Genomic DNA, 26,408 nt, shown 5'->3' with positions numbered 1-26,408 from the left:
GGCTAAATTGAGGAATTGAATTGTAGACATTTGCCATAACTGATTTGGTTGTAACCTGCAGGGATTTACCTCAGATGGTAAAGATAGAATGTGTACAACACATTGTGAGCATTGATGTACAATTTGACACATTGCTCTCTAGTAATATTAAACTTTTTACACAAACTAGATGCATTTTGATGATGCAAAGAACATGAAGTGTGTGCACAGTCATACAAAGACAGTTGCAACTCCCAATGATCACCATCTCTCTCCTGTAGGAGAATGAGCAGTGGGAAATATTAATAAAGATATAGGCTCCTGTGGGTTAAGCCCAAGTTATTGAGGGGTTGAATAATTGTTCAGGATCTCTTGTTCAGGACTTAAGGACATGTATTTCCAGAGTGCTCCTGACAGGTGAGGTTCATACTTTTGCTCATGTTGGAGAACAGTTGTAATAAAAGGGAGGTGGAAAAGGAGCAGCCTTGGCTACAGATATGTTCTCAGGCAAACCAGCTGTGAATTAAGAGTGACCAGATGTTAACCTTGCAATTATCCATGTCTGGATATCCCAGGTTTGAAGATCACTGCCTCCTCATGGGGCCTTGAGATGTAACAGTTCATTTTAAGGGCGCCATAAATCTAGTTATTCTTGGTGAAAGTAAGCCACCTTTATTTGTTAGATGTAGATTACAGATAACCCTGGGAATTTATCACAGTTCACTTGGCAATCATCTTGTCTTACTGAGATGGCAGATTTTATTTTCCATTTGCACTGAAATTATAAGTAGAACCATCCAAGTACCTTATTTGGCAGTAGTGATTAACAGCTGGGGTTTAAGTCCAGGTTCTGTAGTACAGTGAATAACTGCCTACTTCAGGACGGAGGGTTAAAATAAATCAGCACCTTGAAAGCATTTATTAGAATCTGGCACAGAAGTATCCAATGAATTATGGCTGTTATTTCTTAGTGCATTAGTTTCAAAAGCCCTTCTCCAAACAGTTCTCTTTAGAATAACTTTTGAAGTAGCTCTTTTAAACTTCCAACTTTGAGAAATTTTATTCAAGGAAACAGAGCTTTTTAAAGTGGAAATGGAGGAAAAAAATAGAAAAGTGGGCTAGTCACTTTGGAGAAAGTATACAACTTAAAGTACATTTAAGCTTTTTGATGCAGTCTTCTTTTTGCTTCTAGCCGAAACAAAACTGTGCCTGTGGGATTTATACGAGTTTTTAAGCTTGAAGTCCATTCATGGAACCCAAGCTCCATTTTCATAGGGAGGAGCTGTGTGATAAAGCAACCAGGATTACAGGCCACTCCTTTACCCAGGGAAGCAATTGAGATGATGTAAGAACGAGGTCCACCAATTTCCTGTAGGTTTGTCATAGCTACAGCCCAGGCTAAGTTTGAGAGCGGTCGTTCCCATACCTCAATGTTGTTTTCCTAAAAAGAAAAGAAGATAGGAGTGATTGCTTGATAACTAGCAATGAGCTACTTTTTTACTTTGGCATTCAGTCATACTCTCAGAACTTTCAAGCACATGCCGATTGCAGTGTTGCATGCCTGGTAATCCCAGCTACTTGGGAGGCTGAGGCAGGTGGATCACAATTTCTAGGCCAGTTAAGGCAACTTAGCAAGACCCAGTCTCAAAGGTCTTAGGATGTAACTTAGTGGTGGAGTACCCCTCTGGATTACTTTGGAAAGTAATGATTCTGGCAAAAAGCCTTATTATGGATTATGGCATAAAGATTAAGGAAAAACCAGTGTTCTCAAGAAAGATCAGTCATGTCCTCATGTAACAGATTTTGGCCCACAACGAATGATCCTTGGGAATAAAAAGACCACCTTAACAAACTTACCTTAAATTTCAGCTGATCTGTAACCACAGAAAGAAGGAGAATAAGTTCCTGGACTATTTTCTCCCACAGAACATTACCTTTCTAAGGCGGTACCCCTGCTTGCCCAAGGGGTCTTGGTTGATGGCAATCACATCTTTATCCTGAAGTAGAGTTTTGGCTTGAGGGCTTATGTGTCGGAGGTCATTAGACATGAGTAAAGGAGCTGCCATGATAGCCCAGAGGGCCATCTGAGTTACTTGCTGATCCCAGCTGAGGCCAAAGTTGCCAATCACTAACTGGGACAAAAATGAGAGAAGGCCAAACATTTATAGAATTACCTTGATTAACCACAGAGTAAAGCTACTTTCTAAAGCATCCTACTCTAAATATAGCTAGCCTCCTCCCAGGAACTTTACCTCCATTTTCCTTGGATGTCAAACAGGAAACAGGCCTACTATTAGTCTTGAACAAGGAAGACTCAAGTCCTTACCATATCTGGGTCATTCCAACCCCCTGGTCCAGCAAAATTAACAATTTTCTCTTGGTTAGAAGATGTCCAGTCCAAGATACTCTTCACACTTTCCCAAGAATCATAAACATCAGCAAAATTTCTCCAGTGATTGCAGTACTGTCGGATTTTTGTGTAATTAGGCTGTGAAAACAGGTAAAATGGTTCTGTTCAGTTTCCTTGTGCAATGGAAACAGCCCAATTTAAAAGAGGCACTTGTAACCTTTAGTTTACAGATTGAAGGTCCCCATGAAGAAGTCTCAAGATTATAAGAAGTATGCTTCAGAAGTAGGCAATACTTCTTTAATAAGGGATTAAAATTACTTGAATACTGTTTATGCTGGAAATTTACCAAATGCTATCTAAGCATTGGCATTATGGAAGAGTATTAACTTCCAAACTTTTGTAAAATTAACATTATTTTTATAATTAGAATTAACTAATATGCTCTTACCAAGTAAAAATAAGCTGCAAACTACATAGTACTGCATCAAACATAAAATTTGAGTCCTGAGCATATAATTTGTTAATGGAATTAATTAAAGTCTGTAGACAGGTGGAAGATCTGAGGTGCAAGATGAAGAAAAGGTGAGACTATTTTTGGGGGCTTTCAAGAAAATAATAGGAATTTATTCCATAACTATTCAATACTTACCATATGCTATCAATAACAGTGATAAAGTAGGACAAGTTCCCTGCCCTCATGGAATTTACAATCTAGTGGGAGACATACAATAAGTTAATAGTGCTAAGCTTTTACAAATAAACAGGTTAATGTGATAATGGAAAGAGGGCTATTTTAAAGTAATTAGAGAAGAATTGTCTTCAGTATGTGGCATCTGGTCTGAGACTTGAATGTTAAGGAGTCTATGCTTTAAAAATCTTAGGGGAAGATGTCTTCTAAAATAAAACAACAAGCAAGTGTAAAAATATTAGTAGTGTTTGAGGGGTAGGAAGAAAAACAGTAAAAAATAAAGAGCTATCATTCCTTGGAGTTGGAGAGGCAGCTAAGGGCCAGATCAATGGAAATTGATTTTATTCCAAGTGCAATGGGAAGCCAGATAAGGATTTTAAGTAGGGAACTGATAAAGATGCCATTTTAACAAGATAATGTTGGTGCTGCTTGGAAAATTGATGGAGGTGGGAAGAGGGCTGGAAGTGGATCAGGCTGTCAGAGAAGTCTGAGTGAAAAATGAGAGTGCCTTGGGAGGCCAGAGTGGAAGCAGAGGAGGGAAAGAGGTGGGCTGACTGAAGACATATTTTGGAGAAAGAACTGGCAGGAGTGTTGATGAACAGGACATGAATGGTGACATAAAGGGAAGAATCAAAGACAACTTCCTATAATTACAGTAGTGGGGATGGTGAAAGTGGAAGGGCTTTGAGGGAAACTTGTATCCTTCATTCTCAAGTTCTGAAAATTGGATTCTGGGCTCACTAGCTCACCTTATGAAAGGGCCACATATAAAGAGGCCACTCACAGGAGTATACAATGCTTCTGCCAGTTCTGTTCAGGGCCAAGGACATGTACTTATAACCTGTATGAGAAAAAAATGGGTAAAATAAGGGAAAGGGAATTTCCAGCTGGGTCTGTATATTTTAAGAGGCTTTCTGGGGGGTTCATGTTTATATTTTAAACCAGCAGCAGGAACAGATAGTTGCTCTGTGCTAAAATTGTGCATAGTATCTCCCAGACTGCTGTTCTGAGGAGGTAGTGCAGAGATGGTGTGTATATTTAGGAAAGGCAAGAATGATGTTTCTTTCTCTATGTGACATCCTGGATTCTTTTCTAAATGATGTTATGAAGAGAAGAGTTACAATTACTAATTATAATGAACTGTTAGAACCCTTTTGAGTTAAAAGTGCACAATATTAACTACAGTTAGGCATGCATGGACCCACAAACATAAATGAATGAATGAATGAACAAACTGAAAGAGAAGAGGTGGGAGTTGAGAATAATTATGCTATAACTGAATATTTAAATCTGGGGGCGGGGCTTGTGGCTCAGTGGTAAAGCGCTTGTCTGGCACGTGAGGGGCTCTGGGTTCGATCCTCAGCACCACATATAAATCAATAAACTAAAGGTATTGTGTCCAACTACAACTAAAAATATAAATATTAAATAAATAAATAAATAAATAAATAAAATCTGAAGATTAGTTCTTTGAATGCTCAGCTACCTTGGCCTCAAAGTTCTTCCCTTTGCTCATGGCTAAATCCCTTAAATAAAACATACCATCTGCCAAATGCTTTATACTGTCACAGTGACAACCATCAAATTTTAGCAGATCTACTCCCCACTCAGCAAAGGTCTGAGCATCAATGTCATAGTGTCCAAAACTCCCAGGGTAGCCTGCACAAGTTTTATTTCCAACATCCGCATAAATCCCTAGCTTCAGTCCTTTGCTGTGGACCTGAAATGAGAAGAAAGAGTCACCACAATAGTAGGGCAATCAAGAAGTATAGAAAAAAAAATACCACTTTAGACTGAGGGAACAGACAAGTGTGCTTCATCAGATATTGGAGAGTTTTTTCCCCCCACTACTGCCCCCCCCAATTTTCCAGATGAATTTGTTGCAAGGCAAAGAACAAATCCCCCAATTCTTCTGAGACAAGTTCAAATCATACATGTGACTCAGAACAGAACTGAGGAGAAAGCTGTCAGCCACTAGAATATTCCTGTTGGAATCCTAAAATGTACCTTTCCAACGACAAGCCTCAACTGTGTTCTAATGTCTCAGTTTTAGCAAGAATCCTGCTAAGTCATCCCCTCACCTTTGACATCTTTTAGTAGTTTTCCATCTACTGACCCTCTCAATCCTCAATTTGCTTACTGGTATGAATCTTCACTTATCTTTGTTGCTTTTGGATTTGAACTTGGCTCTTTCCCCTTCTGCAATATTACTAAATAAAATCTGTCATCTTTAGCTAGTGTTGGGCTGTATTTCTCTTTAATAATATCCAGAAATTTGTGTCTTCTAAAATTCTGGTTTGTAATACAATTGTAATAGCAGCCTAAAGCTTCTATGGAAATATGCATACATATGACAAGAACCAAGTTCCTTTTTCCTCCTAGAGATTTCAGTGGTTTCAGTAAAAGAAGAACTTCTCCAAGATGGGCCTCATGAGCTACTGCAAAATATGTATCTGCTGATGGGATGAAAATTCCACCTGATAAGTCTTACAATTCATATAACAGCAGCCATTCAACTTCCAAAGTGGCATGAGGACTGTTTCTCAACAAGCTTCTATGACTAACTGCTTACAGACTCCAAATGAAAAAAATCATTTATAAACTCACATAATTAGCTAGTCTGCGGATCCCTCCAGGAAAGCGCTGAGGGTCTGCCTGAAGTTGGCCTAATGAATTTCTTTGGGGAGCCATCCAACAGTCATCAATGCAGACATACTCATAACCTGCATCCTTCCAGCCATCTGAGACCATGAGCTCTGCCATCTGCATAAAGAGCTGCTCACTGAAATAGAAATTCCAATAATCATTAGAATTCATTAGATGAAATTTGGGAACTCACAAAATTTTTTAAGTCTAGTAAGTGTGGATGTAATTACAACTAATACAAGGTAAAATGAACCGTCCTTTCAAAAGCTCTTCCACCCTAAAATCTCAAAACAAGGAGCTAGGGTAGTAGCACAGTAGAGCCTGTACCTAGCATGGGCAAGGCTCTGGGTTCCATATCCAACACCACAGAAAAACAAAAACAACAAAAAACCTCCAAAAAGTTAAAACGGGAATGCGAGAGCTGCTGCTGCTGTGGCCACCAAAGAAACCTGGGCCCTAGAAGGCAGCAATTAGACCCAATGGCCTTTTTGTCCAGGTATTTTGTGGCTGGACAGCAGCTAATAGACAACATTCTGCAAGTTGGGCTTGTAAAGATATTTGAAAAAGGCAAAAGAGGGACTTGTGACTTAAAACCACACAGCCCTCCTTTGTCTGACAGACCATGAAAGTTCTCTAAAATATTGTTTGAAAGCATCCCCTGCTCCTTCACCTCCAATTTTTTTTTCTCCATCCAGATATCTTTTCCAGCCATAGTGATGGGAATTCTTGAAGTGGACTGAAATGAACAATGCTATAGCGAAAATACTCTCTCCCTATATTTTTCTCCTGATTGCAATTGTATATTTTCTAACCTCTTCCCATGTTAGTCTAGTTGAAATTGTGGTAGTGAACACTGTGCCAAATGAATGGGGATAGATTTTGGAAGCTTCTGTTTGTTTGTTTTTTTTTTTTAAATGTAGTCTTTTGCCCTTTAGTCAGTACCTTTTATCATTCTTCTTCAGTGGGGGTCTGGATATTGGCCCCAGGGAGAATTAAGATTTGCTTTAATCCTGGCTGGTTGGCTTGAATTCTAATGCAATCTGCAAGTGTGATTTTCTGCAGGCCTCAGTGTTGCCTTTTCTATGCTCAGCACCCTTCCCTTCTGTTCAGAGGTGGTTAGCTTTTGAGGCTATCCATCCTTTTTTTCCATTCCTCCCTTTTAAACATCCAATTAGCATTCTTTAAAGTTATACCTTTTTGTTTGTTTGTTTCCTGCAGGTTTGAAAGGGATTGAAGCACATCTATGGTTTCTCAGTATATAACAAACTAGAATGCACACTTTTATGGCTTGGCTGGCAATGTTGATTTTTTTTCCTTTCCTCTGGGCTTGACTCTCCTTGCAAGTAATGAGGAATAACTGGGAGCACATAAGGAGGGTTTCTTGGCTGATTACATTTAAGCCAGGAATTCACTGTGAAAATAAAGCCAAGGGTGGTAAATAAAAGATGCAATCTTCTCTAGGAGACACACAGCATGCACTTTGCCTGCTTTCCTCAGTGGAAGAGGCCTGAGTGAGTAGTTGTAAAAGAAAATAGTAACTTTCTGAATAGTTCCCAAAGGGAAAGGAGGCCACTAAATGAAATTGGCAATGACTAATGTGAAGTGATATAATGCTTCTAGTATAGTCTGAAGAGTTGACCACAACTTTGGAAATACTTATTCACATGCTATATAAGTACTGTACAAATTGTGGAAAATATTATTTCCCCCCAGTTCTGCCAATTCCCTTAACTTTCAAGTTGTATTTCTTGTGCCCATCAGCTTAAAGATGGAAGTGCATGCCTGTAATTCCAGCAGCTTGAGAGTCTGAGGCAGGAGGATGGCAAATTCAAATCCAGCTTCAGCAAAAGTGATGTGCTAAGCAACTCAGTGAGACCTGTCTCTAAATAAAATACAAAATAGGGCTGGGGATGTGGCTCAGGGGTTGAGTGCCCCTGAGTTCAATCCCTGGTACACTCTCTCCCCAATAAAGGAAATTTAAGAGAAAGTTCAGGAGATCCAGTCATCTGATATGATGGAACTTTTATTTCCCCCTTAAAGTATGGTGAAATGCACTACCCACTTATTATAAAACCCCAAGTTCAGTCAGGTGGGATGGCACATGCCTGTAATCCCAACAACTCAGGAGGCCGACAGGAGGATCACAAGTTTGAGGCCTGCCTCAGCAACTTAACAAGGTCCTAAGCAATATAGTGAGAAGCTGTCTCAAAATTAAAAAAAAAAGGGGTGTGGATATAGCTCAGTGGTTAAATGCCCCTAGATTAAATCCCTAGTACCAAAAAAGAAAAATAAAAACAAAAAAAAACCAAAAAATAAACAACAACCCCCCAAAAAACACAAGCTCACCTTCTACTTTAATGTTGGTTCTATCTGAGTCTGTGCTCCTGATTTATAAATCTATTCTGCACCTAAATAAAACTGTCTTTGTTTTTATCTTAACCATGTCTAAGATTTCTTGGTTTCCAGACCCCAAAGCCAGAAATCATAAAGAAATGATGTGCCTGATTATATAAATATAAAACCCAACACCTAACAGGAATACCTGTATTCCCAACATATGCTTGATCAGAACAACAAAAACCCCACTGAATAGGGGACTGACACAAAGGATCAATCCATGAAAGAAATAGCTATGCAAAGAGTCAATTTAACATATAAAAAATATTTGGCTTTTGTTAGTAATCAAAGAAATATAAATAATAGAGGCTAAGGGGTATAGCTTTGTGGTAAAGCATTTGCCTAGCCAAGCATGTGTGAAGCCCCTGGATTCAATACCCAGCATTTTTAACAGAGAGCGGGAGAGAGGGAGAGAGAGAGAGAGAGAGAGAGAGAGAGAGAGAGAGAGAGAGAGGGAGGGGGAGGGAGGGAGGGAGGGAGGGTGGGAAAGATAAAGAAAGAAGTGCAAATAAAAACACCTACCAGATTGGAAAGTTTCAAAAGAATAAAAAAAAAAATAGTGTTGGCCAGGGTGGAGGGAAACAGGCATTCTTACACACTGTTGTTGGGGATGTGCATTTTTGTAAAATCTTTGGGAAGGACAGTGTGACAATTATCAGAATTAGCATAACTTTGTGTTGCAGAGACCAGTGAAGCTGAGGGGACTACTGGAACCTACAGCACTAATTTCTTCTTTTTTTTTTTTTTGGTATTTTATTTAGAGACAGGATCTCACTGAGTTGCTTAGTGCCTTGCTTTTGCTGAGGTTGGCTTTGAACTTGTGATCCTCCTGCCTTAGCCTCCCAAGCCACTGGGATTACAGGTGTGTGCCACTGTGTCTAGCTCTGCAGCAATCATTTCTTACACCCCCGCAAGAAGAATTTCCAGCCACTTGCTCAGAGGAATAGGTAGGAGTTTAATTATTAGAGAGTGGGTGAGATAAGGATGCACAGTTCATGGTCATCTTTTAAAGAGTCTAAGGTGTTTTTTTTTAATTTGGATTTCTTTGTTATTATCCCAGTTTTTGCACACCTCTAGAATGCTAGAATGGTTTTTACTCTTTGAACAGCCTTCAGCAAACTCCTTACATAACCTCCTAAGAGACTTATTACCCTTCCTATAGGCCCTGTGGTTCCCACAAGGGGAGGGTCATGAAGACCCAAGGTTTTGAAACAATAGTTACCTTAAGGGGTTATAATTAACTAGGACTGGGGGAGGTTTGACATACCAGTCCCCATTACCCCATACTTGTCTTTATAGATAAGGTTTCCTGTTATCTCCAGTTCTGTGACTCAAGGACTCTCTTTTTGATGTTATCTGACATTCTCCCTGGAAGTTACTGCTCTTTATTGCAGATCCTTTCCATATTCCCCTGTTCATGGTTAAACAATCTACCTAACATTTGGACCCAATAATTAGTGTTCTAAAGAAAAAAATTAGGAAAGAATCAGATGATGTGCAACATTTGAAGAACTGAGTTGCTATGAACAGGAACTTTTTTTTTAAAGGACTTAAACTTAAAGGGCCAGTTACTTGTGATGTCTTACCAATATCCTGACTTTATTTGTAAATACGTTTACAGGAATAACTTATGGATGTAGAAACTACTGCCTTTAGAGGAGCATCTGCATCATGGGTAACAATATCAGTGATTTTCAACTAACCTTTTCTAGACCACAAATCCCTTTGAGAATATTAAGAAATGTAAAGACTCCCTTTCCAGAAAAATACACATACTCATATTTGCAGACTTAATATCCATTTTTGCCATTTGCTCATCTGAGGGGTCAGGCAGTGTGTTATATACTTTAAATGGGTTTATTTCACTGAAAGCTCACCTATGTGAAACAGGAACTTAACTGATAGCTCTGAGTCAACTCCTTGAGGTAAGAAATGTTATTCCAATTTACAAGGACAAGGACGATGAAGGTCAGATGGGTTAAATACTTGTCTAACACAGCCTCAATTCTCACCTTTGATGTACAAAGTTCCACCAGGTCAACTTTCCAGTGTGATGTCACATTCAAGTGCGATGGCTGATGTAGATTTCAGAGACCCCATGGTCTTTTTAACTCTCCAGTTACAGCCAAGGAACCCGTGCCCCCCAAAGGAGAAGAAATGGCAAGAATCTTAGTTTCCCAGTCTTCCAACCCACTCCAGTTGTGCTTAGAGCTAGCTGAAGGCTAGCGCCAGGCAGACAGAGAAGAACATCACCAGAAGGGTCTGAATATAACCATACGGTAAATGAAGAAAGTCCCCAGCTGGGTTACCTGACAGGGAGAAAATGAGAGGGAGTGAAGCAGGTGCTGCTGGTTGGGCTTCTAAACAAGGAAGGGTCACAGAGAAAGTTTAGGGCAGTTTGCTCGGGATTAAAAAAAAAAAAAAAAGCAAACAATAGTAGGGGAGCTCTCACTCTGGTTCAAATGTTCACATCGAGTCCCTCCATTTTCTCCAAACACATCCAGACAAACGTACAGAAAAGTGAAGGGAAGGGGGCACCCAATAATGTTGATACCTGATGCATGAATCCGGCTCTTCCTGGCAGTCAACATTGCACATGAAACGCTCCCAATGCAGCCAGCCCATAGTAGGTGTTCTCGCCAAGCCATTGTCCAGTGCCATGGCCCCAAAGTCACCCCAGAGTACTAGGGTCGGGAAGTGAAGCGCAAGCACATAGCCCAGCCACTGATCCCAGCTCTTCAGCTTCATTGTCACGGTGATTATGCGATACAGATTTCTGGGGTAACCTGGGCTTTTAAGTTTAACCTGAGGGGCGGACCAATCACGGATGGGTTGTTAAATAATGACGTTATTGTTTCTCAGGCAACTAGACGGTTATTTCCAGAGGCCGACCAATAATCAATCACGTAAGACGCACAGCTAACCAATCACACTCTTTATTTCTTGATATTGGCCCGCCCTATTTCTATACCAGAAGGAAGTGCGGCACCTTAGTGATCCCGAGTTTAGCCCGAGAGTTGCTCACGTGACCGAGATCTCACATGACGTAGGCGCTCACGTGACCAAACGCTTACGTGAGCAGAAGTAGTTCTGGTCGTCGTCTACCGTCTCGCTATAGCCGTTTGAGGGAAGAAGGAAGGAAAATTACCCGGTATCGTTAGAGGTTGGTGTGTGGGTGGGAACTGGGGATTCGGGGATCGTGATGTTGAAGACCAAAGCGAGGTCCGGGAGCCGCCTCCGCCTTTTCGATCTCTGTTTTCCCCTCCCCCCGCTCCCCCTTCCCCCACCCCCCCTTCCCCCACCCCCTCATCTCAGTGCCGGGAAGCCGCCTTCTCTGCGCCTGGTGGGGAAATGGTGGACGTTTGTGACTGTGTGTATGTTTTTGTACATCTGTTTGTCTGGGCCAGTCTCAGGGAACCCCCGAGAGGAACCGTAAGGCGAAAAAGGTTTGAAAACTATGGTCCTGAATTAGGACAAACAGATATTGAGACCAGTGGTCTGAGTGCTGGTCCATCCATTTAGGCACTCAGTCTACTGTTTAATTGTGTGTCGGTAGAGGCCTCAAGTGAATTAAGTCAGTAGAGTCATATCTAGGCAAATGCTGCGTGCCTGAGACGCCCAATAAATTTACTTGAGTATTTGAATAACGTTAATCTTTCTGCTTATAACAGTAATTACATGTTGAATTTTTATCATTTGAAAAATAACAGTATACTTCATAAATTTTAAACATAAACGTAATTCGTGACTACTCAACCTTATGTCATAAAGTTTTTTTTTAAGTATGTATATAACACACATAAATACACAAAAATATTAACTCGCAAATGGAGTCCTAGTTCCACTTCAGGCAAGTGTTCCGGTGGCCTTCCCAGGAGTTGTGAGCAAGCGGGACCTCCAGCCACTACAGAGGGGCTGTTAAGCTGCAGAGTGCTTTAGGAGGATTCGTTATCCCACAGATGATCTGTCACTGAGACCTAAGGATGGTTTGTAGGAAGATTGTTTTTACTAGAGTTGCAGGAACATAATGGGCAATTAGTAAATGTTTTAATTGAATCCTCAGTGTGGTTTTATGGCAGTTATTACACTTTGAACTTTCTTTCCAAGAGGCCGAATGTTCCCAGACCACATCAAATAAGCTATCCACATCCAAAGTTAAGAAAATTTTATAAAATTTGCCATCCCAAATCCCAGAAAATCAAATATTTTGATTTGTTTTGTTACTTTTTTTTCTGAAGTAAAAGTAATCTCCCTGTGGCAAATTGCACACAAAAAATTTAAAAAATGAAAAAAAAAAACATAAACCTACCCCTCAGAGTAGTCACTATAAACATTTGACATATTCCTCATACATATTTTTAACTTTGTTATTTTTAATTCCAGTACACTGAGTTTAAATAATTAAAACTGTATTGAACTATATAGTATAAAAAGTGAAAGTCCCATTTCATTCCTCCTACTTTTCAGTTATTTCCCTCCAAAAAAAGTTTATATTACATACTCATAGGTCGTTTTACACATTTACATACATGCTTATATTTTAATATAAGTAGCATCATACTATGCATATTCTTTAATGCATTTTGGATTTCTTTCTAGGTCAGGGAAAATAGATTTTTTATTTAAATGGCTGCAGAGCATTCCATTTTGAGGATACAATATAATTCATTCTGCCATTTTATTGATGGTTACTTTCTACCCTTACAGTGCTATAGCAGACATTTTTGTAAGTAGTTTTGTTGACCAGATTCCTGGAAGGAATCCTAGCAGAGTCAAAGGGTATGTGAGTATTTTTTTATACATAGTTGAGATTATAAAATAGCTGTGATCTTGGATGATTTAAGATTATAACATAAGTTATTCTCATGTTAAATATAACTTTTTATAACTTTTACTTAAATGTGTAGTACTCTATTTTTCTTTTTTTAAAGATGTTTTTTAGTTGTGGATGCACACAATACCTTTATTTATTTTTATTTTTATGTGGTGCTGGGGATGGAACCCATTGCCTCACACATGCTAGGCAAGTGTTCTACCACTGAGCCACAACCCCAGCCCCTCTATTTTTCTTAATACCTTTCAAAGAATATATAGTTTCACAAATATTGGTCTAAATTTCATTTCATTTCTGTAAGGTACGTCACCTGAAGTGGACTATCAGAAGGTGTGATAAATATTACGAAATAGCTTTCCAGAATACTGTTACTACTTTTCACTCCTCTAGCAGTGTATTGGTTTGTGAACCCCTGAATAGTATTAACTGTCACTATTTAATTTCCATTATCTTGGTGGGTGAAAAATGGTGATTAATTCTGGTTTTAGTTTGATTTCTGACAATTGATGGAATTTGAACATTTTCCAGACTCCTCTCCTGTATCTTCTTATAATTGTATTCCTCTTATAGTTAATCTGTTATCAAGTCCTACAGATTCATCTTTTAAATATATTATCTTTTGCCTTCTCACTGCTGTTCCTTTACTGAATCTCTTAACATATCCAAGCAACCATTCTGACTAATCTCCTGCGTTTCACCTAGACCCCCTCCTGTGTGAGTGCCACACTGTTGCCTGGGTGATCTGTCTGAAAGGGTTTATGACATCACTCCTCTGTTTAAAACCCCATAGGAGGCCCTTAGCATTTGTATATCAAATCAGGCCTTTGGGATCTGATCTCCACTTTGCCATCTTTTCTTATTTTGACTCCTCCTATTTTATGCTCTGTCAGATTTTTAAAAAATTATTTATGAATCTCTGAACGGGTTAGGTATCTGTTTCATTTAACGATTCTGCCTCCAACTGATAGAGTTGACCAACTAGTCCCTCCTTTATACTACTATCTTTACATTTGCAGAGTTCTGTCATAGCAGGTATAATGTATATTTGCACTTGTATATTTAATGAAGACTGTCCCTGTAGGACCATAAACTCTTTCTGGGGCTATTGATTCTTGTAAGCCAGAGATAAGTACTGGACCTGGCACCTAAAAATATGTTTGGATGCATAAATTCCTAGTAATGTCTTTTTACTGTTTATCTCTTAGGCCTTAATATTTCCCTGATTTTATTGATTGGCATACATTCTCTATATAATAAGGATATTAATTTATTTCTTCCAGGAATCTTCTCATGTTTTCTTTTTTAATCTTTTCGTTTAATAAGTTTTTCATTTTTATGTAATCAGATATGGCCATATTTTTTGTCGTCCACTTTCACTAATTTTTTTCTGTTAATTTTTGAAGCCTTTTTATTTCCTATGATGTTTATACACAGAAAGAACATACAGAGGTATCCAAAGGGAAAAAAAAAATCCCCTGAAACAAAAAGTTCTATAATCCTAACACTCAGAAATTATCACCATTAAAGGTATCTGACACTAGGCATTGAATAAATAATTGCTGAATGAATGAGTTAAAAATGTGGTGCAGTCTTTTTTGTTTATATGGATTTTTTTAAATGCTACTAGTGTAATTTAATTGTTTGCTTTTTTCCTTTTACTAGGTTGTGAATGTTTTTCCATGACAGTACTCTTCTAATTTTCTTTTCAGCCACATTGAAATTGCATTGAGCCAAGCTTGCCACCAAGAGCCCAAGAGTCACCATGATGCTGAGCACTGAAGGCAGGGAGGGGTTCGTGGTGAAGGTCAGGGGCCTACCCTGGTCCTGCTCAGCTGATGAAGTGATGCGCTTCTTCTCTGATTGTAAAATCCAAAATGGCACATCAGGTATTCGTTTCATCTACACCAGAGAAGGCAGACCAAGTGGTGAAGCATTTGTTGAACTTGAATCTGAAGATGAAGTGAAATTGGCTTTGAAGAAGGACAGAGAAACCATGGGACATAGATATGTTGAAGTATTCAAGTCCAACAGTGTTGAAATGGATTGGGTGTTGAAGCATACAGGTCCGAATAGTCCTGATACTGCCAACGATGGCTTCGTCCGGCTTAGAGGACTCCCATTTGGCTGTAGCAAGGAAGAGATTGTTCAGTTCTTTTCAGGGTTGGAAATTGTGCCAAATGGGATGACACTGCCGGTGGACTTTCAGGGGCGGAGCACAGGGGAGGCTTTTGTGCAGTTTGCTTCACAGGAGATAGCTGAAAAGGCCTTAAAGAAACACAAGGAAAGGATAGGGCACAGGTACATTGAAATCTTCAAGAGTAGCAGAGCTGAAGTCCGAACCCATTATGACCCCCCTCGAAAGCTCATGGCTATGCAGCGACCAGGTCCTTATGATAGGCCAGGAGCTGGCAGAGGGTATAATAGCATTGGCAGAGGAGCTGGTTTTGAGAGGATGAGGCGGGGGGCATATGGTGGAGGGTATGGAGGCTATGATGACTATGGTGGCTATAATGACGGGTATGGCTTTGGGTCTGATAGATTTGGAAGAGACCTCAATTATTGTTTCTCAGGAATGTCAGATCACAGATATGGAGATGGTGGGTCCAGTTTCCAGAGCACCACAGGGCATTGTGTACACATGAGGGGGTTACCTTACAGAGCCACCGAGAATGATATTTACAATTTTTTCTCTCCTCTTAATCCCATGAGAGTACACATTGAAATTGGACCAGATGGCAGAGTTACTGGTGAGGCAGATGTTGAATTTGCTACTCATGAAGATGCCGTGGCAGCTATGGCAAAAGATAAAGCTAATATGCAACACAGATATGTGGAGCTCTTTTTGAACTCTACTGCAGGAACAAGTGGAGGGGCTTATGATCACAGCTATGTAGAACTCTTTTTGAATTCTACAGCAGGGGCAAGTGGTGGTGCTTATGGTAGCCAAATGATGGGAGGGATGGGCTTATCCAACCAGTCTAGTTATGGGGGTCCTGCTAGCCAGCAGCTGAGTGGTGGTTATGGAGGTGGTTATGGTGGTCAGAGCAGTATGAGTGGTTATGACCAAGTTCTGCAGGAAAACTCCAGTGACTATCAGTCAAACCTTGCTTAGGTAGAGAAAGCACTAAACAGCTACTACAGAAATAAAAGCTGTGCATTTATGGGAGCTGAATAGAATGGGAGGGATGTCTAGTATATCCAGTATGATTGGTAAATGGGAAATAAAAATGATTCTGATCACTCTTGGTCAGCTTTCTTTCCTTTCTTCCTTTCTTTCTCTTTTTTAAGAAAACCAACAAAAGTTAAGTTTAACAGTTTTGCATTACAGGCTTGTGATTCATGCTTACTGTAAAGTGGAAGTCAAGATTGTTTTCAAACTTTAAGCTCAGTAAATTTGAACACTGAAACATTCATCTAGGAAGTAATAACAAAGTTCAGTATTGACCATAACTGTTAAAACAACTTTCAGCTTTCCTCAAGTTAGTTATGTTGTAGGAGTGTACCTAAGCAGTAAGCATATTTAGGTTAAAGCAGTTTCACTTATGTTAAATGTTGCTCTTATACCACAATACATTGAAAATTTCAGATGCATGTTGAGAAACATGCTTTTCTGTAAAACTCAAATATAGGAGCTGTGTCTACGATTCAAAGTGAAAACATTTGGCATGTTTGTTAATTCTAGCTTTTGATTTAATCTGTAAGGCACGTGAGTGTACACTTTTTTTTTTTTTTAAGATCTGGGACAATTTTGAGCTGTAATACCAATACTTTAGGAGTTTGGTCATGTTATTTGTATGAAATTCTGAGGCTTTGATTTAAATATTTCCTTGTATTGTGATTTCCATTTAGATGTATTGTACTAAGTGAAACTTGTTAAATAAATCTTCCTTTTAAAAACTGGAAAAATAATCTTGTATAGCTTGATTTCTTTTTACATTGTTCTATTATATGGGCACATTAATTGACTTAAAATCCTCTGCCATTGAAATTTAAGTTTTTAATTTTAAACTACAGATAATACATAAGCTTTTAAATGTATACATCATTATATATATTATTACTAAGATAGATTCCTAGAAGTAGACTTGATTAGTCAAAGATAAACACATTTTTAAAACTTTTGATTTGTCTTACCAGAAAGGTTAAAACTCCACTGGCAGTGCATGCTTTATTATTCCCCCCAATACCCTGGATTTTTTTTTTTTTTTTTTTTGGTACCAGGGATGTATCCCAGGGGTGCTTAACCACTGAGCCACATCATCAGCCCTTTTTACGTTTTATTTTGAGACAGGGTCCCACTAAGTTATTTAGGGCCTAAGTTGCTGAGGCTAGCTTTGATGGTATTTTTTTTTTTTTTTTTTTTTTTTTTTTGCGGGGCAGGTACTGGGGATTGAAATCAGGGGCACTCAACCACTGAGCCACATCCCCAGCCCTTGAAGTTGGCTTTTAACTTTTTATCCTACCTCAGCCTCCCAAGCTGCCAGGATTACAGGCATTTGCTACCATGCCTGGCTTTATACCCTCTATAACAATGTACATTATTCATTTTGATTTGTGCCAGTTTGTTAGTTGAAAGTGATATCCTATTGCTATTTTAATTTGTATTTTTTGATTGATTAAGGTCAAACATTTTCCTGTTTCTAAACATTACCATTTCCATAGGACTCGTAGAGACTGTACCATTAAACCACCCCTTACTTTCAGGTTTTTCAAGGGCATGTAAGCTTGTTTTAAACCAGTGATTCTCCAACTTCATTATGCATCGGCATCATTTTTTTTTAATATTTATTTTTTACTTATAGGCATACACAATACCTTTATACTTAATGCGGTGATGAGCATCGAACTCAGTGCCTCACGCATGTTAGGCGAGTGCTCTACCACTGAGCCACACCCCCAGCCCCTCAGCATCATTTTTTAAAAAATATTTTTGTTTTAGTTGTAGTTGGACACAATACCTTTATTTTATTCTTATGTGGTGCTGAGGATCGAACCCAGCGCCCTGCACGTGCTAGGCAAGCACTCTGAGCCATAACCCCAGCCCGCATCAGCAAATTTAATAGGACCTATTAAAGCATTGCTGGGTTCCGTCCTTGGAAGTTTCTAAGTAGTGGCACCCAAAAATATGCTGATACTGCCAGTCTCAAGACCATGTTTTGAGACATGTCACAGTTCTCCAGCTGCTAAAGGTCCAACACTAAAAGAGCATGATCCCTTTATGCCTTCCTTTTTTTTCCTGTAGCAAGTAGTTTATAAATTTCTTTTAAATTATAAGCCATATATTATTTATGATATCTTGGACCTCACACGAGGATTTCAAGTTGTCATTTTGGCCCCTTTGGGGGTATCTTAAATTTCTGTTCAGATCACAGTGATTTCTAACCAGATGCATGGAACTACTACAATTATCTGTAGATCTTCTGACTATCTTGGAATTAGACTGTTATCCTCGGGCTGTTTAAGCCTGGAACCAGAGAAATACCCTGAGATATGAAATAGCAGATACCACCTAACCCCATTTTATTCAGGGAAACTTCATTGAGTACTATTTCTAGAAAAGCCTTCAAACTGAAGATGCAGTGGGAGATTTGAGATTCTCTGATGATTTATATATAATTTCTGTAGTAGTTAGTTGCCAGAAGCCAGGCATAGTGGCACACACCTGTAATCCCAGCAACTTGGGAGGTTGAGGCAGGAGGATTGTAAGTTTGAGGTCAGCCTGGGCAATTAAGGGAGACCTTGTCTCAAAAGACAAAAGGCTAGGAATGTAGCTCAGTGTTAAAGCAACCCTGGGTTCAATCCCCAGTACCACAAAACAACACAATATAGACAACAGTTGGCAGGGATGAAAAAAATCTGTTTTGGCTCTTATTGAGCCAGTTATCTTGCTCTTCTAAGTGCTTTTCTCTGAGGGTAAACTAGTAGGTGTTTTTGCTTTCCGCGTTGTTGAATTAATTTTCCAGAAGTTTCTTTTAAGTATGAGCAAGGATTCTCAAGTTAACCACTAGATGTCACTCTACCCCAGGAAAAGATAGGCTTAATCCTAAAATCATAGGTGTTTGTTTCTTTGCTGGTTAAGAAAAACTCAATGGCTCTAGGAAGCAAAGAGAACCTGGAGGTCACTGGTCAGTACTAGAGCTCTACACAGGAACAGTACTGGGTGGATGGCAGTAGGGATCCCTGTGCACAGGTGCATGCACACACACAGGCACATCCTGTCACCACTGGTAATCTGACAAAGCTAGCACTACCCAGGGGAATATTCTAGGAGGTAAAGTGGGCAGCCCACCCACGCTGGGAACCACTGAGTCAAGAGATTCATTTTAGACTGCATGAACTACAGGGCAGGATCAAGCAAAAAGTAGGCAGCCACAGTAATTGTGGCCTAGGGGAGTCTCCACTGGTGGATAGCTCCTGCTAATTGTTCTCACAGTGTGGTTTGTGGGTCAACAGCAGCAGCACAATCTGGGGCCTCATTAGTAATGCAAATTCTGAAGATGCAGCCCAGATGAACTGAATCAATTTCTGGGGGTGGAGCCCAGCAAGCATGGCACATATGTGCCTCATCTCAGCAAATTGGTAAGAAAATGCACTGCAAAAAACTTATAAATCAAATTCTTTTTCCTTCAGGGAGAATTCTCAGCCCTATCAGTAAAAATGAACATTTCTTCAGGATAGGCCTGAAGGCCAATTGCAAAACAGCTGCTGATGGAATAAAACTTAAGTTGCTGAGCCTGATATCAGGCTGGGAGTGTCACAAGAGCCCTTTCATAACCTGCTCCCACATTGATTGTAATTCAGTCTTGTGAATGCAAAGCAGGCACATCCATAGGGTCACCATATTATCAGGGTGCAGGGCCTCACTGAGGAGGTGAGGAGTTAGGTTATGCCTGTCCTTGGAGCCTGTGTATGGTCAGTACAGACCTATGCAGAGAACATACTTGGCTTCAGCCTTCTGACAGAGGTTAGGCTTCTGAAAGAAGAGATGGGTACTGAGAGACAACATCTGAGAATCATCATGACATTCAGTAATTATTTTATGAACCATTTATCTATTCTAATACTCTATCTGACCAATTTCTTAATGTTACGAAGAACTTGACAGAGGCGACACCATTTTGAAAAATATCCCATCTTAGAACAAGAATCACCTCACTCTGAGTCAGCCTGACCTAAACCCCAGACAATACTCCCTTGTCATGCAAAGAAAACCCAAACACTCCATCATTATAAGAAAGGAAATTGTTATCTGGGACTGAAATTCTGAAAACTTCTGGTTTCTTATGAAAACATATGGACCCTTTCCTAACAACTCCCTAGCAATGGTCTAACCTCATGCCCCACTCATCAATATCTACCCCAGGCTGTAAGCAGAGGACAGGTTTCAGTCTCTACTGGGCCTGGCCTCCACAGGGCCCCCCTCTGTGGGTTTGTCCGGAATAAACGTGTGTTACTGTTGAGCCACCTCTCCCATTTCCTTCTTTACTTACAGTTAGGATATCTACTTGGACACCAATAGGGCCTGTTAATAGAGTTGTTTTTCTCCCTCCTTCTTCCTGTTCCCCTTCCTTTGAACAAGGTCTGTTTATCCTACATAAGTTGTTATGTTTCATTGTTAAATCCACTTTAGAGATAATGAAACTCGGTTTTGGGGAAGGTGGGAATCAACTAACTTGGGGGAAAGAAGCAGGATGCTGGAGGGGAGGTAGAAATCATTTATGGAGCAAGGAAGAGAAGGACATCTTTCGGATCCACAAGGGATGGTGTAAAGGTAGAGGCGCCCTGTGACCTGTGGGGTGTGGGTGGCGGTGACAACACTGGAACCTGCACCTCCTCTCTCACTCCCTAGCCAGCAGTCCCCTTTCTCTACCGCTATCCCACAAAAGAGGACGAGAAAGGGGGAGGGCCGAGAGAGTTTGGTAAGAAATCCTCTCTCCTCTCCCTTCAGGATTTCTAGAGGCCCTCGAACAGCTCTCTCTCCAACCCCCAGGACATTTTGTTTCAGGCAAAGGGACCGAGAAGAGGCTGCCGGGAAATGGCGGCTACGACTAGGCGGGGGCTCGCGCTGGCGGCAACGGCAAATGGGGAGTGGTCAGCGTGGTGAATGAATGGCGGCGTCGGTGGGGGAGAGGAAGAGGACTCTGGTGTTAGCACAGCTTGGAGAGGGAAGGTAACCACTTTTGTCAACCAAAAAAAAAAAAAAAAAAAAAAAAGGCCTGGATAATTACCTCGCACTTCTTCCCAGGCCATTCTTGCTCCTTTTAGTCCCACTGGGCGCCACGGAGTGGGGAGACGGTAAGAACCGGCGGAACCTTGCGACAGGAAAAGGGAAGGGAGGACCCTGGGCTCTCCTCGCGTCCTCTTTGTGCCTACTCTGATGGTTTTCTCCGACTGATCCCCTCGCGGGAAGGGCAAGAGCAGCCCTGGGAGCTTATGCTAGGGGGCAACGCAGCTACCTCACTCCAGCAGAGGGTGCTACTTTGACCTACGCAGAGGTACTTACTTGTCTGGTACACAATAGGTGCTGAATCCATGTTTACTTTCATTGGAATGTTGTTACATTTTTTGTGCCTTGAGATTAATCTTTACCTTCTGTTCCAGAAACCCTCAATGCTGACTGGATCAAGGACTAACAGCTCACCAACTGTCACAACACTATATTGGAACTTTATTTGTGGGTTTTTTTTTTGTTTGTTTGTTTGTTTGTTTTCTTTTGTTTGTTTTTGGTACTGGGGATTGAACCTAGGGGTACTTTACAACTGAGTGACATCCCCAACCTTTTTTTATTTTTTTATTTTGAGATAGAGCCTTGCTAAATTGCTGAGGCTTGCCTCGAATATGTGATCCTCCTACCCCAATTTCCCAAGTCATTGTGATTCCAGGCATGCACCATGCCTGGCCATATTGGAACTTCAAAAAGTTCTGGAAACATATTAGTTATTTTGTTTACTTCTCTCTCATATTACTTTCCTTTTCATTTCTATTTAAATATTTTTTGCAGCAAATTCTTAAAATGTCCTCTCATATCCTCTCTTTGTTGACCCTCATTCCCTCTTTAGTCCACGCTGATTTGTCTTCTCTATATCTTTTTTTTTTTTTTTTGGTACCATGGTTTGAACCCCAGAGTGCTTAACCACTGAACCACATCCCCAACCTTTTTTATTTTTTATTTGGAGACAGGATCTCACTAAATCACTTAGGGCCTCACTAAATTGCTGAGGCAGGTTTTGATCTTGGGATCCTTCTGCTTCAGCCTCCCAAGCTGCATTATTTAACATGTAGTGGTTTTGATTTTTGCTTGTCCAGTTAGTTTAGTCGTGTGTGTGTGTGTGTGTGTGTGTGTGTGTGTGTGGTGGTGGTGGTGGTTCTGGGACTAGAACCCAAGGCTTCTGGCAATCTACCCATGTGTTTATGACTAAGCTACACCCCCACTCATTTTGTGCTTAGGTGAAAGTGATGGCCTTGCCTTGTATGTGTGGCCCTGACTTCAATCCCAAGCACTGCAAAAACAAATGAAAAAACAAAACCTATATGGGGTGGCTAATTCATCTTCCAATTCTTTATAGCTGATCACCTTGACCTGACTCTAGTAACAATCCCCCTTTTGTTGATAGCTCCTCATAGTAGTCTTCCATCTACTGACCCACTTACTCAACTTCTTGTCTATAAATCAAAGTTTATCGTTATTGCATTTGGAATTGAGTTCAGTTGTATACTGAAGTATCTTTTCCTCTATTATAATAGTGTATACTCAGTAAAATCTGTTTTTATTGCTCTTTTATTGGGGGGGAGGTAACCAGGGATTGAACTCATGGGCCGTGCCAGTATGGAAAGTGAGGGTTAGGCAGGGACTTTGAAGCCAGCTTAAGCTGTGTTGTCTATATCCTAAGAGCCATTGGAAACTCTATGGGGTATGAACAAAAAAAAATCAGATTTGTCTGTGGAAAATATTGCCCTACAGAAATATTTGCTACAGAATGGGCAAAGTATTGGGAAGGAGTCAATGTATTGGGGAGTCTCAGTAGGAACTATTGCAACAATCTAGAGTAATGCTGGTAGTAGCTTGGATTAGGGTAGCCGTGGTTTAGATGGAGGTAATTGATGTTGTAAGCACAAGAAGATGAGGCTGGACACAGACTTCACAGATCAGACAAAAGCCTTTATTCAGGAATGGAGTCATAGTTCTGATGGACTCACTCTCCTAGTGGAAAGTGAGCCACTGGAAAAAGGAGGGGACTGGGCTTATATAGGTTATACTGAGAGGTGACTTAATTAATGAGCTTGTTAGTTTGGGGCACTTAGGAATTTGGAGTCTGTTTTACTGGTCAAGATGGGGGTGCCTAGGGTCAGTGGTCAGTTTTGGGCACCCAGGAAACAGGTTTGTGAGAATTTCAAAATTTGTTTTTGCTGGGCAATATTTTTACTTGGAGAAGAATGGAGGATCTGGGGTCAGTGTTCAGAGCTTATCTCTTTCCTTTCAGGGTCCCATTGTACTGCCACTGGGAACAGATTTATTTGGAGAAGGATCAATACTTTGGCTTCCTTTCTAGGGATTATTCTGTCACTGTGAAAGAATGTACTGGGAAAGAATCAATGCCATCAATGTGCTGCTTTTCTCCTCATTCCCGCTTCCCAGGCTATATTATTTGGGGGTTTGTCATTTTCCATATCTAATATATATATATATATTTTAGGGTTATGTAGGAGGTAGAGTCCATAGGACTTGGCAATGGAATGGAATTGGGGGTAAGGAAGTGTGATATTATAAATATATAATTTGTCTTTCTCTTAGTTTGTTAAATATCTAAAACTGCTCTGGGAAGTGAGCTTTTGCCTATTAGGAGAAAAATGCTAAGATCACATATAACATGTGCTACATTCACACAATGTAATACAGTGTAGTCATTAAATGTGATTATGTAGATCTATGTTTAACAAAGGTAAAGTATGATCAGGACCTATTTTTAGGACATAATTTAGTGGGGTCACAGAAGCAATTTGTACTGAGTAAAGTAGAAAATAGGAAAAACAGCACTTTGACTTTCCCTCTATAACTTACAGGGAGAGTGAAGGGTCAAGGATGACTTCTCAGTTTTTGGCTTATACAACTGGATATTTGGGCTTCTGATCAGAGATACTGAATACCAATTTTGGTGAAGAGCACTGAGTTTGGTCTTAGACGTGTTATATTGGAAGTGCCCTTGAGAACACCCAAAAGAAGCCATATAGATAGTTGGATGGACAGATCTAGAGCTCAGAAGGGAACTCTAGACTGAAGATGTAAATTGTGAGCTATATGTATTCAGGTGGTAGTTGAAGTGGTGTGTGGGGTGTTGGTCAGAGTATCAGAGTGAGAATGTAGAGAGGATAGGAAAGAGCCTTGAGAAAATCCAGTATTTCGTGTGAGTAGAGGAGGATCAACTTGTAAAGGAGAGAGAAAGAGCAGCCATGGAGGTTTAAAAGAATGGTAGGAGTGACTTTAGTCATTGAAACAAAACAAAGAGATTCTTTCAAGAACTAGGTGGGGGGGGCTGGGGTTGTGGCTCAGTGATAGAGCACTTGCCTAGCATATGTGAGATACTGGGTTCGATTTTCAGCACCACATGAAAATGAATAAATAAAATAAATGTGGGCTGGGGATGTGGCTCAAGCGGTAGCGCGCTCGCCTGGCATGCATGCGGCCCGGGTTCGATCCTCAGCACCACATACAAACAAAGATGTTGTGTCTGCCGATAACTAAAAAATAAAATATTAAAATTCTCTCTATCTCTCTCTCTCGCTCTCTCTTAAAAAATAAATAAATGTATAAATATATGGTAGTGAAATTATTTTAAAAAAAGAAATAGGGAGTGAACTATCAAGTGTGCATGTGCTGAGAACTCAAATAAGATGTGCACTGGTGAGTGTGTGTTGTTTTTGGAAATGTGGAGGCCATTAGTGACCTTAGCCGGATTTATTTTTATGGAGTAATGGGGCAGAAATCTGGATTGGAATGGTTGGAGTGTGGGTAGCAGACAAGGACTGATAAGGAAACAGAAACAAAAGAGTATAGGCAACTATTTGAAGTAGTTTGGCTGTGGAGTGTGTGGAAAAGTCGATAGTAGCAGGAATGAGATTAGCGGTCAAAGGAGGCCTACTTATTTATTTTGCAATACTGGGGATTGAACCCAGCAGCACTCTACCACTTAGGTACATCCCTAGTTCTCCCTTTTTGGAAGTATTTTGAGACAGGTCTCACTAAATTGCCCAGGCTAGCCTCAAACCTGCCTCAGCCTCCTAAGTAGCTGGTATTGTACACATGCACCACCACACCTGGCTAAGAGGCCTTTAAATAGGGATTAATTTTGTGGATGTGTAAAATTTATAGTTAAGTGTCTTTTGGGAGTGAATGGTTGAAAATATAGCAGAGAGAAGGGATTATACTGTAGTGCACATTTGCTGACAAAGAGAAGGATCTGTAGCCCAAAGCAAGTGGAGGAATTAGTGTTCAGTAGGAAGCAAGAGCATCTCTGTTGTACTTAAGGGACCACTGATAAGGATGTGTATATCTGTGGAATGTCTATGCTTGATGTTGGGAAGATGAGAAGAAACTACCTTCTGAAGCCCCCCTTCATTTTTTTCTCTGTAAATGGGAGTGTGGTCATACACATGTAGAGAGAATAAAAAGGAGGAGGGTTTGGAAGTTTGAAGAAAATGGAGAAGATTCAATGAGTTCTAAGAATGAGGGCAGGTTGTTGGTTGACCAGAGAAATATAGGACTGCTGAGTAATACTGATGATTCATTTCAGGTTGTTGATGATAAATTTACTATGAACCAAGATTTAATTTTTCGAATTGCTTTTCTAAATGTTCTAGTGTTTTATTTAATCCTCAAAATAGCTCCATGAAGTGGGTATATTATTATTATTATTATTATTATTATTATTATTATTATTATTACCCACTTTTCACAGAAGATGAAATGGAGGTATAACAAAGCTGTCTTTTTAAAATTTTTTTGGTACTAGGGATTGAACCCAGGGGTACTTTACTTCTGAACAAGATCCCCAGACCTTTTTATATTTTTATTTTTATATATAGTATTGCTAATTTGCTGAGGATGGCCTGGAACTTGGGATTCTTCTTCCTCAGCCTCTTGAGTTGCTGGGATTACAGGTGTGTGCCACCACACCTGATGCTATGACATTTATTTCATGTTAAAAGCTAAATTTGCAGGCAAGTATTGAATCCAGATTATCTGGTTGCAAAGCCATGATCCTAACCATTACACTAAATTATGTCCTAAAAATAGGTCCTGATCATGCTTTACCTTTGTTAAACATAGATCTACATAATCACATGTAATGACTATACTGTATTACATTGTGTGAATGTAGCACATGTTATATGTGATCTTAGCATTTTTCTCCTAATAGTCAAAAGCTAAGTTCCCAGAGCAGAAATAAATTCTGTTGTATGTTCCTTTGCCCCTTGTGTTCTGTATTGGGAAAGCTCAGGAATGCTGGCACTTGTTT

General features: G+C 40.0%; 2 protein-coding genes and 1 long non-coding RNA gene across 6 annotated transcripts; 2 read left to right on the top strand and 1 right to left on the bottom strand.

The window, feature by feature from the left end:
- Positions 1 to 322: 322 nt before the first annotated feature.
- Positions 323 to 10,870, bottom strand: GLA (galactosidase alpha). 3 transcript variants are annotated; one of them, XM_081276677.1, is made up of 8 exons: positions 10,073 to 10,367; positions 6,857 to 7,074; positions 5,625 to 5,799; positions 4,560 to 4,737; positions 3,767 to 3,858; positions 2,306 to 2,467; positions 1,914 to 2,111; positions 323 to 1,420 (listed from the first exon to the last, which is right to left on the bottom strand). In XM_081276677.1, exons 2-8 carry the CDS (start codon positions 7,030 to 7,032, stop codon positions 1,136 to 1,138), a joined length of 1,266 nt encoding a protein of 421 aa, XP_081132803.1. In that variant the 5' UTR covers positions 7,033 to 7,074; positions 10,073 to 10,367; the 3' UTR covers positions 323 to 1,135. The 3 variants fall into 3 exon arrangements, with proteins under 3 accessions (XP_081132803.1, XP_081132802.1, XP_081132801.1); XM_081276676.1 differs by lacking the exon at positions 10,073 to 10,367 and adding an exon at positions 10,615 to 10,753 and having other exon boundaries at positions 324 to 1,420; XM_081276675.1 differs by lacking the exons at positions 6,857 to 7,074; positions 10,073 to 10,367 and adding an exon at positions 10,615 to 10,870 and having other exon boundaries at positions 328 to 1,420.
- A 217-nt stretch (positions 10,871 to 11,087) lies between these two features.
- On the top strand, positions 11,088 to 16,796 carry HNRNPH2 (heterogeneous nuclear ribonucleoprotein H2). 2 transcript variants are annotated; one of them, XM_081276782.1, is made up of 2 exons: positions 11,088 to 11,211; positions 14,604 to 16,796. In XM_081276782.1, the coding sequence occupies exon 2, from the start codon at positions 14,657 to 14,659 to the stop codon at positions 16,004 to 16,006; it is 1,350 nt and encodes a 449-aa protein (XP_081132908.1). In that variant the 5' UTR covers positions 11,088 to 11,211; positions 14,604 to 14,656; the 3' UTR covers positions 16,007 to 16,796. The 2 variants fall into 2 exon arrangements, with proteins under 2 accessions (XP_081132908.1, XP_081132907.1); XM_081276781.1 differs by having other exon boundaries at positions 11,090 to 11,223.
- Positions 16,797 to 20,788: 3,992 nt separating this feature from the next.
- On the top strand, positions 20,789 to 25,800 carry LOC308639647. The gene is made up of 3 exons (XR_014020095.1): positions 20,789 to 21,064; positions 21,140 to 21,389; positions 21,496 to 25,800. It is a non-coding gene; the product is annotated as an uncharacterized lncRNA (long non-coding RNA).
- The last annotated feature ends 608 nt before the right edge of the window (positions 25,801 to 26,408 follow it).

The sequence above is a fragment of the Spermophilus citellus genome, assembly GCF_964194105.1.
Source record: "Spermophilus citellus genome assembly, chromosome: X".
In the NCBI taxonomy this organism is placed as follows: domain Eukaryota; kingdom Metazoa; phylum Chordata; class Mammalia; order Rodentia; family Sciuridae; genus Spermophilus; species Spermophilus citellus.
This window is presented reverse-complemented; position numbering and strand designations above follow the sequence as displayed.

Excerpts from the sequence above, each read along its gene's own strand:
- GLA (XM_081276675.1), bottom strand. The coding sequence starts at position 10,808 with ATGAAGCTGAAGAGCTGGGATCAGTGGCTGGGCTATGTGCTTGCGCTT. Across the intron at positions 5,800-10,614 it reads GAGCCGGATTCATGCATCAG|TGAGCAGCTCTTTATGCAGA; the intron begins GTATCAACATTA and ends TTTCTATTTCAG. Across the intron at positions 3,859-4,559 it reads TATAAAGCATTTGGCAGATG|GTTATAAGTACATGTCCTTG; the intron begins GTATGTTTTATT and ends TTTCTCATACAG.
- HNRNPH2 (XM_081276782.1), top strand. The coding sequence starts at position 14,657 with ATGATGCTGAGCACTGAAGGCAGGGAGGGGTTCGTGGTGAAGGTCAGG.